Genomic DNA, 19,073 nt, shown 5'->3' with positions numbered 1-19,073 from the left:
GTGGTTGCGCGTGTGTATTTTTCTTATCAGCTTTCGTGACAGCTCGGGCTCCCCGCCCCTTAAAACACTTACTCCTCTACACAAAAACGACGTTGGGCCGCTTATTTCAGTGAAATGTACTTCTGAGCTCTAGATTCCCCCCCCCCCGGGGGGGCTTATCAGCCAAACAGAACGGGGTGTTGCGTTTATACCCTTCGGAGGCTGCCGGAGCCCGTGGGCATTCCAGGATTCGAAACCTCCGCGGCCGGGATGTAAGGAAAGGAAGGAAAGCCCAGCAATAAATCAGTCTCTAGATTGGGGTGGGGGTGGGTGGGTTAAAAAACAGTGATGGGGAGACATATTTCCTCCCGAACCCTCAACAAGTCTGGAGAAGATCATGCAGAACACAGCAGCCTGGGTGCTTGTAGGGGCAGAACATTTGGAGCATATTACACCCATTACATACCAGCTGAACTGGTTAACAATTTGCTTCCAGGCTCAATTTAAGGTGACGGCCTTGACCCCAAAAGCTCTAATCTGCTGGGACCAGGTGAGCCAAACCCATATGAGCCTCTAATGTAGGGATGTGTGGAAATGTTGTTCGTTTCATTTATTTTTTGATAAGAACTTCACAAAACTTGCAAATGTCTTCATAAATAGGATGGAAAGAACTTGAGATTTATCTTATAAAAGAATACGGTAGCGTAAGGCTTATAACCAGGGATGCACCGGACCAATTTTGATCATTTTTATTTTATACTGAAGCTTGAGCAGTGTACATGCGCAGAAACTTTCGAAACTTTCAAGAAGTTCAAAGCTCGAGCTTTTATAGCAATTCATTCCCTCTGCGCTGACCAGGCAGGGCAGCCCCTTCACCAGTGGGATGATGGACAGCCCTGCTCGGCCAATCATTGAGGTGTGAAGGCGGGCCCCAGGTACGGCTGTGCGGTTAGGCTGTCGCTGCCGGTGAGGAGGGAGAAGGGGACGGAGGCGGCCAATCGGGGCGTCTGAGGGATGCAAATTTCGTAGGGCAGATTCACTAGGCATGAGCCACATTTATATTATTCATGAGGTCAGGGGACTGAGGGGCAAAAAAGTGGGAAAGGAGCAGAACCACTAAGGACCATGATCACACAGGCCTTACACTAGTAAAGAATGAATGTGGGAGAAAGCAGAACGGACAGATTTCTCCATCGCTATTTGTCCGGCCTCAAGAGAAAGCCACAGGGGCCATGCTTGCAGGCTCATTATTAAGGCCAGCAACCCAGTTGGTGGCCCAGCTACGCCCCTATCTGGACAGGGATAACCTGGCTTCAGTTGTCCATGCTCTGGTAACCTCCAAGTTAGATTACTGCAATGCCCTCTACATGGGGCAGCCTTTGAAGACGGTTCGGAAGCTGCAGCTCGTGCAAAACGCAGCGGCCAGATTGATTTCAGGAACCAGAAGGTTCAACCATATAACACCTGCTCTTGTCCGCTTGCACTGGCTGCCTGTATGTTTCCGAGCCCAATTCAAGGTGCTGGTTTTGACCTATAAAGCCTTACATGGCTTGGGACCACAATACCTGTCGGAACGCCTCTCCTGATGTGAATATACGCGGTCACTACGTTCAACATCTAAGGTCCTGAATGCCTACTCCGAGAGAGGCTCGGAGTGTGGCAACAAGGGACAGGGCCTTTTCGGTGGTGGCCCCCAGACTATGGAACGATCTCCCTGACGAGGCTCGCCTGGCGCCAACGCTGCTATCTTTCCGGCGCCAGGTTAAGACTTTCCTCTTTGCCCAGGCATGTGGCAGCACATCTTAATCACCCACGTTTATTTTAACGGTTTTTAATGCTTCATGTATGTATGTTCTGCGTTTAAGAATTTTAAATTTTGTATACTTGTTTTTAATCTCATTTTAGAATTTCTGTAAACCGCCCAGAGAGCTCTAGCTATGGGGGCAGTATATAAATGTAATAAATAAATAAATATCCTCCTCTGATGCGCAAGGGTTTGTCTAACATAGCAGCTCAAGAGTGCAAACTTTCAGTCTGAAAGCCCTTAGTTCAAACATCACTTTGGCCATGAACCATCAATCAGGGATGCTTTGAGGTGGATTCCTGCATGGAGCAGGGGGTTGAACTCGATGGCCTTATAGGCCCCTTCCAACTCTACTATTCTGTGATTTAGCTTGGGGAAAAAGGAGGCTATGGGGAGACATGATAGAGGTGTACAAAATTATGCCTGGTGTGGAGAAGGTGGATAGGGAGACATTTTTCTCCCTCTCACAAAGTACTAGAACCCAAGGGGGTCGTCCCATGAAACTGGTGGGAGATCCAGGATAAATAAAAGGAAGTTCGTCTTCACACGGCACGTAGTTAAATGATGGAACTCACTACCACCACATGTAGTGATGCCCACCAATCTGGATGGCTTTAAAAGGGGGTTGGATACATTCCTGGAGGCAAAGGCTATCAATGACTACTAGCCCTGATGGTTGTGTGCTATCTCCAGTATTCAAGGCAGTAAGCCTGTGTGCACCAGTTGCTGGGGAACATGGGTGGGAGGGTGCTGTTGCACCATGTGCTGCTTGTTCATCCCTGGCCGATGGCTGGTTGGCCACTGGGTGAACAGAGTGCTGGACTAGATGGACCCTTGGTCTGATCCAGCAGGGCGCTTCTGATGTTCTGAAGAAGAAGGAGAAGGAGGAGGAGGAGGAGGAGGAGAAGAGGAAGAGGAAGAGGAAGAGGAAGTCCTGCTTGTTCATCCCTGGCTGATGGCTGGTTGGCCACTGGGTGAACAGAGTGCTGGACTAGGTGGACCCTTGGTCTGATCCAGCAGGGCACTTCTGATGTTCTTATGTTTCTATGTCACAAACCACAGAGTCCCCTGTCGATGCTCCCTCTCCAACTCACCTGTGTTTGACCGCCTTCGGATGCCGAAGTCCCAGCTTGAGGTAATGTCGACCGACTGAGAGTAGACGTAACCCTGAGATTCGCCGTTGCTGCCCTGCGCCTCCGAGCTGCTCTCCCTGTTGGCGGAAGCGGGCTGGAATTTCTCCAAGTCCACGTCGTGGTCAATCAGGACCATTTCGCACATCCCCGTGTCATCGCTGGTCACGTGCGACTGCCGGATGTGAGCCAGGATAATGGTGGGGTTGTCCAAGAAAGCCATCCCGCTCCAAATTCCCCCGCCGCCTTCTTCCCGTACTATCTTCTTCGATCCATGCTGAGCCACAAACTTGACTGCCTGGGGGGGAAAAACACATAAGCACACATTACTTTAAAGGAAGTTCTCGATCCTCCCAGAGTGCAGGACACGGAATAACGGGCTCAAGTCAAAGGAAGCCAGATTCCGGCTGGACATCAGGAAAAACTTCCTAACTGTTAGAGCAGTGCGACGGTGGAATCAGTTACCTAGGGAGGTGGTGGGCTCTCCCACACTAGAGGCCTTCAAGAGGCAGCTGGACAGCCATCTGTCAGGGATGCTTTAAGGTGGATTCCTGCATTGAGCAGTGGGTTGGACTCGATGGCCTTGTAGGCCCCTTCCAACTCTGCTCTTCTATGATTCTATGATTCTATGAAATCAGGGAGATCACCTGCGTTCTACTCCTGGAGGGTGTGGAGGCTGAGGCCTAATGAGGCAAGGTAAGAAAGTCAGGCCTTAGAGGCCTGGAGCTTTTCTGTTGGGAAGGGATATCTCTGGGAGGCGTAGTTTCATTTCTCCAGTTAGGATTTATTTATTTATTTATTACACTTATATACCGCTCCCATAGCCAGGGCTCTCTGGGCGGTTTACAGAAATTCTAAAATTGAGGTAAAAACAGGTATACAAAATTTAAAACTCTAAAACACAGTGCATACACACATAAATCATTAAAAACCGATTAAAAACTAAACATGTGGGTAGTTAGGATGTGCCGCCATATGCCTGGGCAAAGAGGAAAGTCTTAACCTGGCGTCGGAAAGATAGTAGCGTTGGTGCCAGGCGAGCCTCAACAGGGAGATCATTCCATAGTCTGGGGGCCACCACTGAAAAGGCCCTATCCCTGGTTGCCACGCTCCGAGCCTCTCTCGGAGTAGGCACCCGGAGGAGGACCTTAGATGTTGAACGTAGTGACCGGGTATATTCACGTCGGGAGAGGCATTCCAACAGGTATTGTGGTCCCAAGCCGTGTAAGGATACATTCCCTGCTGGCCCTGGGGTGGGGCAGGGAGCCCATGCAAAGAAGATCTCCAACGTGCTCTTTACACAGAACCAGCCAGCAGAAAAGAACCAGCCGTCTCCCTTTCTGTGTCTGACTCCCACCCAATTATGGAATGCTCTCCCTGATGAGGCCCGCCTGGCTCCAACATAACTATCTTTTTGGTGCCAGGTCAAGACTTTTATTTTTCCCCAGGCATTTAGCAAAATGCGATGAGCTACAGCGATCCCGGATCTGTTTTTAAGTTTGGCTGACATCTTAAAGTTGTTTATAGTCACTTTTAGATGTATGATTTGTGCATGGTGCATGTTTTTATAGTTTTAAATTCTGCGTATCATTTTTACAATAGCTCAGATGCCTCCAGTGGCTAGCAGGATGAAACAGCCCTTGCGCCCTGTTGCCTCTCCCCTATAACTCTGAGATACGCTACCTCTTCTCGATCATCCCAGAGTGCAGGACACGGAATAATGGGCTGAAGTTACAGGAAGCCAGATGCCGGATGGACATCAGGAAAAACTTCCTGACTGTTAGAGCAGTATGACAATGGAACCAGTGACCTAGGGAGGTGGTGGTCTCTCCCACCCTAGAGGCCTTCAAGAGGCAGCTGGACAAACATCTGTCAGGGATGCTTTAGGGTGGATTCCTGCATTGAGCAGGGGGTTGGACTCAATGGCCTTAAAGGCCCCTTCCAACTCTACGATTCTATGATTCTAATGGCTGCCTGACCCTTGCAGTGAAGAACACTGACCTAATGCGTCCTGTGAACTCTTCACTGGGATAATTTGCATACACAAGTACAAATATGCATCTAATTTAGTGCAGACCAGATATTCTAACAGCCTAATTTAGACTGGGGTGGAATGGAGGGCTCTTTTGCTGTTACTAGTATAAAACCGCTATATCTGGGAAACCCTTGTCAATCTATTATAAACCATTCGGGACTCAACCTGATCGACCTTCTGCCCACCTGAATTCTATAAGACAGTTAGCAATTACAATGACATTCCTAATTATCACTGCTATATTCTAGAAATATGGAGGGGGAAAGGGGAGACGGAGAGAAAAACGGCCTTCAGAGCAATCCTTTTACTTGGAAGTAACGGAACCCCCACTGTATTCAGCAGGGTTTACTCCTAAGTAAGTGTGCATAAGATTTTAGGGATCCTCAGGCCACACCTGACGCATTCATGGCCAAAGTGAAGTTTGCACTATTGAGCTACTACGCTAGGCAAACTCTATACGAGTTCAGCGTTTCTCATTAAATATTTGGATGGCGTTCTATCAAACCACAGTTTACAGCAGTTTACCAAATAATAATAATTTTTTAAAAAATGCTAGGAAGAAAACCACATTCAAATTTCTTATTTCACTTCTGTAATTTAATTTAAGGTATTTATATCCCACCCTTCACAATATTGATCCCAGACGGTTTACAGTGTGATTTAAAAATTAGAAGTAACAAACATAAATTAGCACAGTTTTAACAGGAATTAAAACAGCCAAGTAGAAAAACTTCCAATTCCATTGTTTTAAAATCTAGCATCCTCCCAATACTTTAAAACACAAACCACTAAAATGCTGGAAGTGTGGCTACTGAAACCTCAGGAGGCCAAAGAGATGGCTGAAGGTTTCCATTAAAGGAGGGTGGAGGCTTCCATGTCCTGCACGGCTCCTCCACCCGACTAGTGAAATAAGAACAGCCGCAAAAAAGGTTATCCGAGGCAGAAAAAAAGGTGCAGATTTACGCAAATTAAGAGCAGGGGAATACATAGATTATTTCGCAATTATGCAAAAGTTTGGAAAGAATTAAGATCATGTACCAGGGCTTGGCTAGGTCAACTTTTCATTTTAAAGTGGAGTACAACCAACGCTCCTGGCCCTGATGCTCAAATCCACTCCGTAAGCAGTCCTTTGCAAACGGAGGAGAGAATTCCACAGAAGTCACTGAAACAGAAGGCCCACAGACCTTGCTAAGGTATGTTAGAGCAGTATGACAATGGAACCAGTGACCTAGGGAGGTGGTGGGCTCTCCCACACTAGAGGCCTTCAAGAGGCGGCTGGACAACCATCCGTCAGGGATGCTTTACGGTGGATTCCTGTATTGAGTAGGGGGTTGGACTCAATGGCCTTATAGGCCCCTTCCAACTCTACTATTCTATGATTCTATGATCTGGGCATGTACACAAGAAGAGAAACAAAGCCCTATGAAGAGAGACTGAAAGAACTGGGCATGTTTAGCCTGGAGAAGAGAAGATGGAGGGGAGACATGATAGCACTTTTCAAATACTTGAAAGGTTGTCACATAGATTAGGGCCGGGATCTCTTCTCAATCCTCCCAGAGTGCAGGAGACGGAATAACGGGCTCAAGTTAAAGGAAGCCAGATTCCGGCTGGACATCAGGTAAAACTTCCTAACTGTTAGAGCAGTACAACAATGGAATCAGTGACCTAGGGAGGTTGTGGGCTCTCCCACATTAGAGGTCTTCAAGAGGCAGCTGGACAGCCATCTGTCAGGGATGCTTTAAGGTGGATTCCTGTATTGAGCAGGGGGTTGGACTCGATGGCCTTATAGGCCCCTTCCAGCTCAACAATTCTATGTTTCTATGAGTCTGTGTGGTCTGCTGAAGTGTAAGCAGATTATAAACCGAGCCATGCTGTAAAAATGAAAGCAGGGGTGGACAAGGACGGATGGACATATACACACAGCAAGCAGCAGGCTGGTCTCATGGACTGCAAAGCCACACACCATTTCCTTCTAAATATGCCTAAATCCCCCGGGGTCCCTAGTGCCTGGCGAAGCCCTGCTAGGGCCCGACAGACTTGGCGCTGTGGCGTCAGCATGAATATTTGTATTAAGTGGATGAAAGCTACTGAAGGCACCTTATTTCATAGAATAGCAGAGTTGGAAGGGGCCTACAAGGCCATCTAGTCCAACCCCCTGCTCAATGCAGGAATCCACCCTAAAGCATCCCTGACAGATGGTTGTCCAGCTGCCTCTTGAAGGCCTCTAGTGTGGGAGAGCCCACAACCTCCCTAGGTAACTGATTCCACCGTCGCACGGCTCTAACAGTCAGGAAGTTTTTCCTGATGTCCAGCCGGAATCTGGCTTCCTGTCACTTCAGCCCGTTATTCCGTGTCCTGCACTCTGGGAGGATCGAGAAGAGATCCTGGCCCTCCTCTGTGTGACAACCTTTTAAGTCTTTGAAGAGTGCTATCATGTCTCCGCTCAATCTTCTCTTCTCCAGGCTAAACATGCCCAGTTCTTTCAGTCTCTCTTCATAGGGCTTTGTTTCCAGACCCCTGATCATCCTGGTTGCCCTCCTCTGAACACGCTCCAGCTTGTCTGCATCCTTCAAGGGCGACAAACCTACTCTATGGACACAAACGGCAGGACCACCGGAGTAGAAAAGGCGGATTGGATTTTTGCGGATTGATGGGCTCAGTGCATGGCCCTCTCTAACTCTCCCCAAATCAGAAGCGGGGTGGTTGGGAAACCAGCATACGCACCAGAGATAGGTTTGCTGGCCAATGCAAGACTGTGTTTTATTTCTGAAGGACACTAACCTGGTTTAGATGTAACAGCAAACCCTGGTTTGTTATTAGAACCATAAACCGGAACAACTCTTTTACTCACTCCGCAAGGAGAGAGGATTTTAAACTTCTGGTTCAGGCTTGTTCTATGTCTCTTGTTCCATCTGAGCTTGGGAAACTGCGGTTTGTAGAAACTACCGTTAGTTAACACGCTGGGGATCCCAAGCCAGAACCAGATCACCTTTTGCAAAATGAAATCAGTGATGTGTGCCGCTTCCTATATAATATCACATGTCATTCTTATGTTTAAAAACCAGTTAAAATGCTGGAAGACCTTGGTACAAATCATTAACAGCAGACCTGCTGTATCAGAATGAATATCTATCTAGTCTAGCATTCTGTGGCCAATAATGGCCAGCCAGATGGTTATGGGAAACCTTCCAGGCACGGCGTGAAGGCAAATGTCCCCAGCATTTGGTATTCCGAAGTAAAGCCCTTTCCATTTCGCCTTTTATGGAGAGAGGCTGCTGATAGACCAATTAGAATGTGTCTAATGCTTTTAAAAAAGCCTTCACAGGTAATAGCCGCCACTGCATCTTGTGGCAGTGAATTCCATAGTCTGTTTTTCTCTTGCCTCTCTGGAATCATCTGCCGATTAATTCCTCTGAGCGACCCAGAGCTCAAGTATTACAAGAATCTATTCAGTCTGTACCAGACCCTGGAGACCTTCCTAGCGGCCCAGTCGAGAAAAGCAACAAGATTTAAAACTAGACTCCAGGGCTTTGGGGGTGGTGGTGGGGGGAGAGGTTGTAGCCGCGGGATCTTGGTGCTTTGCTCTCTAGCTCGGTTTTGGGAGCCTGGCAGAAGAGGGAATCAATGTCCTCCCTCTCTGCTTTGCTTCAGTGCCACCACGAGCAAACTGCCTACTCAATAGGGGTCGAGTGACATCAAGGAGTAAGTAGGATTGCACCACTTGGGCCTATACAGATGCCAAGTCCGGCCTGGGAACCCAGCCTGAACTAATTATTACTCAGACACATCTTGAGTTGTAAGGATTACCCATTCCTGCAAGCCACAGACAATCAGTCCGATATAGAGTCAGGCAACGCAGGAGCAGTCAAACAGGCAAAGGGTCAAACACAGTGAGGCAGTCCAATACATACATAATCTGGTAGCAGAGGTCCAAAGTCGTAGCACAGAGGCTCAGGAACAACGCAGGGTCAGGAGACAAGGCCAGAGAAGCTGGTGAGATCTTGTTTCCAACAACCAGGAAGCTCTCACTGCTGGCTTCTACTCTCAAAGGCTGCTGAGCCCCACCCAGGCTCAGCTGTTGTCCATCAGAGCTCTCTGGCCAGAGCCCTACTCAAAAGGAGTTGCTTTCTCCCAAGGAGACCATTTTTGCAACTGAGCACTCTTTCTTAAAGGAGACCTGCTGGCTTGTCGCTTGAGGTTCCAACGCTCCTGGGAGATCGGGGTGTGTATGCTCAGCCTGTGCTCCAGAGACAGAGTCCCCTCCCCTGTTAGGGAAGGACCTGGAGCTGTCACCCTCGAAGGGCCATGCGCCTCCTGGTCTGATGCCAGAACATGCTGTGGTGTCTCCCTGGTTTCTGGAGGCTCTGCTTCCTCCTCTGAGGAGGATTCCTCTAGCAGGGGCACGACACAGCTGCTTAATCTCCCCCCCCTTCTGGATAGGGTGACCATATGAAAAGAAGGACAGGGCTCCTGCATCTTTAACAGTTGTATAGAAAAAGGAATTTCAGCAGTCGTCATTTGTAGGCATGCAGCACCAGGTGAAATTCCCTCTTCATCACAACAGTTAAAGCTAGAGTGACCAGATACAAAAGAGGGCAGGGCACCTGCAGCTTTAACTGCTGTGAGGAAGAGTAAATTTCACCAGGTTCTCCATATATACAAATGACACAAGCTGAAATTCCCTTTTCAATGCAACTGTTAAAGATACAGGAGCCCTGTCCTCCTTTCCATATGGTCACCCTACTTCTGGAACATCTCCAGTTCTATAATATCATTTTTGAGGTACACAGTATCCCAAACCTGGTTGCACCATAGATTTGTACAAAGGCCTTATGATATCGGCTGCTTCATTTTCAATTCCTTTCGTAACAATTTCCAACACAGAATTTGCCTTTTCCATAGCAGCCCACACACCCTGGGTCAACATTTCCCCCGAAACCATCCACCACAACCCGGGATCACGTTCCTGGTCAGTCAGTGTCAAGACTCAGACTTCATCAGCGCATACGTGAAGTTGGAATGTTCTGCCCCCAACGTGCATCACTTTACCCTCGCTTACGCTGAACCGCGTTTGCAATTTGAACGGCCGTTTCCTCAAGCTGCCCCTTTTTCTGTTTGAACCACCCTAAATAATTTGGCGTCCGTCAGCAAAGTTGGCCACCTGACTGCTCGCTCGTAATTCTGGATCGTTTATGAACACGTTAAAAAGCGCTGGGTCCCGTTCAGATCAAAAATGGCACAAAGAGGCATTGGTCTGAGCAAGGCTGACAGTGCAGCACCTGGATTCTGGTCAGCCTCAAGTCTTTCTCCCCAGTAAGCATGTGCAGAAAGCCTTTCTGCACCACTGTTTCAGAAGGGGAGCAACTTAGAAGAGGAAGCCAACGCTCAGCCCAGGTTATGCCTCAATAAAGCAACAGCCTGAAGCCCCTCAAAGGCCGGCTTTAAAAAAAAAGAAAAGCAAAACTCCCAATCAAAAATTACTGCTGCCCCATCAATGTGTCATATAAATGCTGGCATGTTAATTGTGTATTTATAAGATTGTTAATGGTTAGTTAATTTACCTCCCACGCTATTATTGTACTTGAAAATGATTTAACGTCTGCCGAGGGAGTTAACAACATGTTAACGGCAGATGTAACAGCTTCTTTATTTATTTAAACCTTTTCCACGCTGAACCCCGACTTCAAGTCGCTTATGGCCTCAGTGCTACGCTGGTTGTGGCTTTCTTGCAGGGCTCTGAACGTACTATTGGCACTCTTTAAACAGCAGGGTAGTCCAGGTGACAAGTGGACGATGACCGCTATTCCACTTCAATGGTCAGATGCAGCCTACCTCTGCTCACCTGACGCTCGAGAGAAAGCGTCAGGAAATGGCCATCAACCAACACACCCTATTTGTAAGCTTCCCAATGGTATCTGGCTGTCCCTGACTGGGAATGGACGGCTGGGCTAGTTTGGTGTGACTCAGGAAGGTAATCTTTTTATTCTTATCCTGGTGGTTTAATCAAACAAGCCCTTTAATTTCTAAGCACCGTAAGACTAAAGAAAAGCATCCACAAGACCCGTGATAAAAACTGCTCTGAAATGGCCACATCTGAAGCCACGTTCTGCCAGTAAATAAGTTCTTGAGAATCACAGAATCATAGAATAGCAGAGTTGGAACGGGCCTACAAGGCCATCGAGTCCAACCCCCTGCTCAATGCAGGAATCCACCCTAAAGCATACCTGACAGATGGTGGTCCAGCTTCCTCTTGTATGCCTCTAGGGTGGGAGAGCCCACAACCTCCCTAGGTAACTGATTCCATTGTCATACTGCTCTAACAGTCAGGAAGTTTTTCCTGACGTCTAGCTGGAATCTGACTTCCTTTAATTTGAGCCCGTTATTCCGTGTCTTGAGAATGAAGTTTATAAATGGCTGCAGCCACATGAAGTCACAAGCATGACATTCTACTGCTGTCAAAGGCAGACAACATAAAGAAAGCAGATTGCCTACAAACAATAAACTGGAAGCTGACTTTCCTTAATTTTCCGCCAAATTGTAGCCTCTGGTTCTACACGTGCAGAGAAAAAGGTAAATCATGAGCCAGCTGTGACACCCAAGCCATTAGTAAAGAATGGATCTCCACTGTGTTTTAAGAATAAAAATAATTGTCAGTAAATAGACACTGCTTTTGAAAGAAGTGTGAATGGGCACACCACAATGATCACAACTGCAAAAAAAAAAAAAAAATGCAGTAGAGAAGGAAAGTAAAGCTTCCAAATCACGTTGGTTCCTCTCTATTCGGGCCTAGTTAGGCAGTAGTCCAACTGGCTGGGGCATTCTGCTGGCTGGGGCATTCTGGGAGGTGCAGTCCAACACATCTGGAGCGCCCCAGGTTGAGGAAGGCTGATCTAACACAATTGTGTCTAGTGGCTCTTGGGATGTGTGTCTCAGGTAGGGTCTTTGCCGGCCCTTTTACAGAGAAGATCCTTTTTAACTGGAGATATCAAGGCTTGAACCCTGGGCCTCTTCCTTGCAAAGCATGTGTTCTACCACTAAGGCATGGCCCTGCTCCATGCTCCAAGCCCCTACATATTTGAAACAGAGAGAGAAAGAGAGACAGAGACAGACAGACAGAAAGAAAGAAGTCGCCAATTTAATAGAGGGTGTTTTTTTAAAAAAAGAAAGAAAGAAAGAATGCTTTTGGAAAGCAGCACTACAAACTATCAAATGCGATGCAATGCTTGCAAACTTTTATCTTCCCAAACCTGGATTGCCACCTAATATGAAAGAAATCCTAGTTCATCACCTGCATGAATTTTAATCAAATGACTAGCTGATTAAATCTGTGCATAACTTTTGGTCCTATGTCACAGCAGGGCCCCATCTTAGAACAAGCATTCTTTCCTGTGTATGTACATGTGTGTATGCACACATGTGTGTGTGTGTGTGCTGGCACATGTGTACAAAAGAAGAGAAACGAAGCCCTATGAAGAGAGACTGAAAGAACTGGGCATGTTTAGCCCGGAGAAGAGAAGATTGAGGGAAGACATGAGAGCACTCTTCAAATACTTGAAAGGTTGTCACACAGAGGAGGGCCAGGATCTCTTCTCGATCCTCCCAGAGTGCAGGACACAGAATAACGGGCTCAAGTTAAAGGAAGCCAGATTCCAGCTGGACATCAGGAAAAACGTCCTGACTGTTAGAGCAGTACGACAATGGAACCAGTTACCTAGGGAGGTTGTGGACTCTCCCACACTAGAGGTCTTCAAGAGGCAGCTGAACAACCATCTGTCAGGGATGCTTTAAGGTGGATTCCTGCATTGAGCAGGGGGTTGGACTCGAGGGCCTTCTAGGCCCCTTCCAACTCTACTATTCTATGATTCTATGTCTCTCCTAAAACAGACCCAGATTATTACATGTTTTGCACGTATCTTTGTATAAAAAGCTAGTTGACTTTTAAAAAATGTTATTCATTCATCAGCAGCATCGGCACCTTTTTAATCAGTCAATGTATTCTTAATACACCTAGCCCAGCCTTCTGCAACCTGGTACTCCCCAGATGCTTTGGACTACAACTCCCAGCATTCCTGATGACTGAGAATTCTTGCTGGGGCTGATAGGAGTTGAAGCCCAAACGTCTGGAGGACACCACTTTAAGGAAAGCTCACCTAGCCTGATGGAATCACCTAAGAGCTGCCAAATCCCAAAAATATTTCTTTTGTTTCGGAGACCTGCAAATCTGTTTAAATTCCCATCTTTGGGGGAGAGTCCAGAGTCTATGCAGTGGCAAACTAATAATACTGACTGCAATATTTTATTTAGAGAATTGAGGGATACAGGAGAGACAATTCAGGAAACGCCAGACCACATGTACCTAATTTCATTGCCCACACAACCTCCCCCCAAAAATGTCAAAAACCTCTAGCTGTTGGTAAAACAACTCCTCCTTAGATAAACCGAGTTCTCCTCCATCAATATTTTAAGCAAATAAATAAGTATTTGGTGAGGAGGGGGAGAGAAATCACAGCACTTATAAATTAGGCCAGACAAATCCGTTTCTCGACTCCCGCCTGCAAAGAGCATTCTATCAATATAGCGAAATGCTAATCTCCTAATTAACAACCTAATTAGGTAATTATGGCTTTGCAGAGGGACGCCTAAATGAAATATGACAACATGGTCACCTCTTTATACGGCACCTGTGGGCCTTTTCAGCTGTCACTGCGAAGAGTGCAATATCAATTGGAACAGATGACAAAGGGCTGTCATTTTTCATTCCGATATTGCACCGAGCAGGACGGGATGGGAGCAGGTTTCGAAAAACACACAGCAGCATCTCGCCTGATTTAGATGTGTTTGCGGCAGGTTCCTTAATTTTTTTAACCACCAACAACGCGATGAGTTCTGCATAGCGGTGGGACTGCGTAAAGGAATTTGGACATCTTCATCCATTTATTTATTTATTGAATTTATATACCGCCCCATAGCTGAAGCTCTCTGGGCGGTTTACAAAAGTTAAAAACAGCGAACGTTAAAAAGTATACAAAATTCAAAACCATCAAAAACATAAACAGTATAAAAACAACAGTATCCATTTAAACAACAACAGTTCTGGGGTCCGTTAAAAAACAAACAAACTCAGCATATGTTGTTAAATGCTGTTAAATGCCCGGGAGAAGAGAAAAGTCTTGACCTGGCGCCGAAAAGATAACAATGTTGGCACCAGGCGAGCCTTGTCGGGGAGATCATTCCATAATTGGGGGGCCACCACTGAAAAGGCCCTCTCCCTTGTTGCCATCCTCCGAGCCCAAACTCTAAACTGTGGTAATTTTATAGTTTATTGAAACAAACCAGTTTCATCACCCATGGTTTAATGTTGGCTTGTCTCAAACAAGGCACGATTCACATTAGAATCATAGAATCATAGAATAGCAGAGTTGGAAGGGGCCTACAAGGCCATCGAGTCCAACCCCCTGCTCAATGCTGGAATCCACCATAAAGCATCCCTGACAGATGCCTCTCCAGCTGCCCCTTGAAAGCCTCTAGTGTGAGAGAGATCCTGGCCCTCCTCTGTGTGACAACCTTTGAAGTATGTGAAGAGTGCTATCATGTCTCCCCTCAATCTTCTCTTCTCCAGGCTAAACATGCCCAGTTCTTTCAGTCTCTCCTCAGAGGGCTTTGTTTCCAGACCCCTGATCATCCTGGTTGCCCTCCTCTGAACACGCTCCAGCTTGTCTGCATCCTTCTTGAATTGTGGCGCCCAGAACTGGATGTAATACTCTAGATGAGGCCTAACCAGGGCCGAACACAGAGGAACCAGTACCTGACGTGATTTGGAAACTATACTTCTATTAATACAGCCCAAAATACATTAGTCACAGTTGGACAGGTTCAAATATCACAAGTGATGGTTAATAGAAAAACATTAGCAAAAATGTCCAAATTGTACCTTGGGGCCATGCTGGAAGAAGATGGGGCAGAGTATGACCCAGGGAGAGATTAGGCTCAGTCTTGTAATGTTAAACTATGGTTTAGCCTAGCATGATGTCTGAACCAGTCCAGTGACTTGCGGAAGAGACATCCAGTGAGCTTCTTGGAACATGAATATCAGGCCATGGGCCCCGACATGAACCTACCCGTACACTGCGCTCAACATCAAAGGTCCTCCTCCGAGTGCCTACTCCGAAGGAAGCTCGGAGGATGGCAACAAGGGAGAGGGCCTTTTCAGTGGTGGCCCCCCAATTATGGAATGATCTCCCCGACGAGGCTCGCCTGGCACCAACACTGTTATCTTTCAGGCGCCAGGTCAAGACTTTTCTCTTCTCCCAGGCATTTAACACCATTTAACAACATATGGTAAGTTTGTTTGTTTTTTAACAGACCCCAGAACTGTTGTTGTTTAAAATGGATACTGTTTTATTATTATTTATTTATTTATTTATTTATATAGCACCATCTATGTACATGGTGCTGTACAGCGTAAAACAGTAAATAGCAAGACCCTGCCGCATAGGCTTACATTCTACTAAAATCATAGTAGAGCGATAAGGAGGGGAAGAGAATGCAAACAGGCACTGGGTAGGGTAAACAGGCGCAGGGTAGGGTAAAACTAACAGTATGTTTTATACTGCTGTTTTTATACTTTTGATTGTTTTAAATTTTGTATACCTTTTAATATTCACTGTTTTTAATTTTTGTAAACTGCCCAGAGAGCTTCGGCTATGGGGCGGTATATAATGTAAGCCTATGCGGCAGGGTCTTGCTATTTACTGTTTTACTCTGTACAGCACCATGTACATTGATGGTGCTATATAAATAAATAAATAAATAAATAATAATAATAATAAATGTAATAAAGAAATAAAGAAACAAACCGTAGTTATGTAACAACAATGGTTAGGAACGGTTTGCACGACATGCAAAGTCTTGGTTCACTCACCACACAAAATGCTTACCCACCGTGGCTTAGCGTGTCACCTCAAGAGGGTCACACACACCTCACGCACCCCAGTCACCCCCCCCAACATCCCCCACACATTCAGGCTGCTCCCCGTTCCACCCCAAATGGTTGCTCTAGGAATGGGCTCTATTGTTCCTGCCACAGAAACCCCGCTCCAAGAGTATCCCAGGAAGCCTGCAAGTACTGCTTCCTAGGAAGTTCTGGGATGCTCTGCAAATGACATGTCTATGGATGGAACCAGAGGGCCTGTTTTTAGAGCCTTTCCCCCCCCTCTCTTTTTTATTTGTATTTATTTACTCTCTTCTGAGTGCTGTCACTGTTTTTTCACCCATATTTTTTGCACCCTTGTTTTAAACCTTTGGCCCACCCGAAAGGAAGGCGGCATTCAAACAGAAATCCAGTTTGCGACATGCCCTCCCATACACCACACACTCACAGTGTATGCAACCAAGATGCCTCACAGAGGGGAAAAAGCTGGAGCAGCAAGGTTGAACAGATGTAAAAGCCAAACTAATCAACAGCTCATCTGTGGACTGGAGAAGCACTGACCTAGCGCACCCGCTCCGGGAGTTACAACAAAACACAGCAGCCTTGGCAAGGGAACTGTTTGACAACTTCATCATAATAAACCACTTAGAGAAAAGAAGGCTGCGTTCGGTATCTCCAGGGTCACGGCAACCTTGGGCTGGAAGACACGCCGGAGAGTTCAGCAAGTAGTCAAATCAAGCCCACGCACCCTTCCTTTGGGGAAGCGGACTCGCAGCGGACGAGCACGGCCCGCCTTCAGGAGTTCTTCAAGATCAGAGAAGGCAGGCAGGCGCAAAAGACTCACGCTGCAGAGGGTCGCTGCTGATTTGGTTTACGCCCAACTGGGTACCGGGCGTAGGACAAGTCACACCTTAGCAAAGTCGTGCTGGTCTAACTGCTGATGTGATGACCGCAGGAGCATGCTTTGCGCTGTGCTCATATGCTGGGAAGCCACGTGAAATGTGCGACAACCAACACCCAGGGCATGTGGTAATGCCTTGCAGAAATGCTTTCCCACATACCAGTGCTGTAACGACGGACACACGCCTTACAAGTTGATTGTCGCTGCCAGTGGCCCTGTGGATTCAGAAGCATGGGGAAGGATGTCCTAGCCCCACATACTGGGTTGGACAACTACCTGAAAGCAGTGTATAATTAATATACCCCATGAGGTCAGTCTGACCGTAAAACAAATCAAGACAGCCAGAAACACAATGAATTCCAAGAAAGAGAACAAAAAGAAGCTGAAGTACAATTGCACGTTGCGCGGGCATCACAAAATAGCTACTAGTCTATATTCTCAAAGCACAGCGGGTGTTCCCCTGAGTTGGATTTTGGGGTTCTCTTTCACAAACAGAAGCGCTCCTTCCATCTACAAAAGGGATGCTGATCCACTGGAGGCTTCGACAAAATACTGGTTTCCATCTGTCTGCCTTAGTTTTATAGTTGTATTCAAAATGTGTGACTCAGGGCCTCAGAAGGATTTGTTTTCAACGCACAACCTTACAGGAAACGCAGTGTTGATCAACACTTTTCCCAGGACGTAATCCTTCTAGTATAGCTAGAGCGACCAGATGCAAAAGAGCATCTATATGGTTCCACATAGATCCATCCTCCGATTGGAATCCACCAGGGGAAGAGCCTTCAGCGTGGTGGCCCCCCTCCTATGGAACTCCCTGCCTCTGGAGGTCAGGCAGGAGCCAACCTTGTACTCCTTTCGGCGCCTCCTGAAAACATCTTTATTCCAAGAAGCCTTTCTCTAACATGCAGCCTTGGACTACTGTTATTGCTTCTTTTAAATTTTGTTTTAACTGTTTTTATTCTGATTTTATTTTCATTTTACCTTGTACACTACTCCGAAATTTTTCAATGGGGAGCGGTATATAAATATTCTAAATAAATAAATAATAATAAATAAAAGAGGGCAGGGCTCCTGCAGCTTGAACTGTGGTGATGACGAGGGGATTTCACCAGGTGCTGCAGGCATACCAAGGACACCTGCTGAAATTCCCTTTTCAGTACAGGAGCCCTGCCCTCTTCTCCATACCTTACTTATACAGAAGGGGGCCCCTGCAACAAAATAATAAATAAAAGAGGGCAGGGCTCCTGCAGCTTGAACTGTGGTGATGAAGTGGGGATTCCACCAGGTGCTGCAGGCATACCAAGGACACCTGCTGAAATTCCCTTTTCAGTACAGGAGCCCTGCCCTCTTCTCCATACCTTCCTTATACAGAAGGGGGGGGGGGCTTGCAACAAAATGTTGCAGTGTGGAACGTGCTCCTGTTCTGGGTGCCAGCCAGCCAGCCAGCCCCTTTTCGCAACACTCCATTCCACCTTCTAGGCAACATTGAGCTGGAAGCTCACATACTCTGATCCAGAGTCACCTCGCTTCCTGCGTGCCTCCCTTTGGGGCTTCAAAACAACACCTTCTGCTACATCCCTCCTTCCTTCCCAAGGCAGCCCAAGATTCAAAAGCCCTCTGGACGGACCTGCCAAGAAGTTCCAAAAGAAACAGTTCACAACCCAGGCAGGTAGTTTCTAAGTGGGGGGGATCTACACTACTGCTTTAAAGTGCTTTTAAAGCGCTTTATAACAGTTTTGACAACTGTTTAGGCCCAATATACAGGTTTTCAAAACGTTTTCAAAGCGCTTTAAAGGCAGTAGTGTAGATCCCCCCCCCTAGGTCTGCCTTCCCCCAACTTGGCGCCCTCCAGGGGATGCTGGACTTCAACTCCCCTCCGCCCCAGCCAGCATGGCTAATGGCCAGGGATGATGGGAGTTGTAGTCCGAAGCATTAAAGGGCGCCAGGTTGAGGAAGGGCGGGTTTGGGGTGAAATCCTTCCACTCTCCCCCAAACCAGCCAGCCTCAGCGCTCGGACGCCTGGGTCCCCCCCCCGAGGGGGAGGTGCCCGGAGTGGGCGGGGCTTCGGGGGCGGGGCTTCTGGGTGCCAGGCAACCCAGGCCCTCCTCGCGAAGGGGAGGGGCAGAGGCGGGGGCCGGGACCCCAGTCCCCACTTACGGGCCTAGCCGGAGCCGTCGCTCCCTTCCTTCGCGGCCGGGTCCCTCGTCCGACCGCCCCCCGCGGAGGAGGAGGCTGGAGAGCCGGGAGGGAAGCCGCGGGCGGGGAGGGTCGCCAAGGAGACGCCGGCGCCGCTT

The 19,073-nt window shown here is 47.4% G+C and overlaps 1 protein-coding gene across 3 annotated transcripts in view; it reads right to left on the bottom strand.

The window, feature by feature from the left end:
• Positions 1 to 19,073, bottom strand: part of MAPKAP1 (MAPK associated protein 1) — a 176,328-nt gene extending 157,255 nt beyond the window's left edge. The window contains exons 1-2 of one of the 3 annotated variants that reach the window (XM_063144547.1): positions 18,937 to 19,073; positions 2,878 to 3,211 (exon numbers count right to left, since the gene is read on the bottom strand). In XM_063144547.1, the coding sequence (XP_063000617.1) occupies positions 2,878 to 3,136 (259 nt within the window). In that variant the 5' untranslated portion in view covers positions 3,137 to 3,211; positions 18,937 to 19,073. Of the gene's footprint in view, positions 1 to 2,877; positions 3,212 to 7,729; positions 7,869 to 18,936 lie in introns of those variants that run through there. The other 2 variants (XM_063144546.1, XM_063144545.1) reach the window with 2 other exon arrangements.

The sequence above is a fragment of the Elgaria multicarinata genome, chromosome 19 (genome assembly GCF_023053635.1).
Source record: "Elgaria multicarinata webbii isolate HBS135686 ecotype San Diego chromosome 19, rElgMul1.1.pri, whole genome shotgun sequence".
NCBI lineage: Eukaryota > Metazoa > Chordata > Lepidosauria > Squamata > Anguidae > Elgaria > Elgaria multicarinata.
The sequence above is the reverse complement of the archived record's forward strand: the minus strand, read 5'-3'. Positions and strand labels throughout refer to the sequence as shown.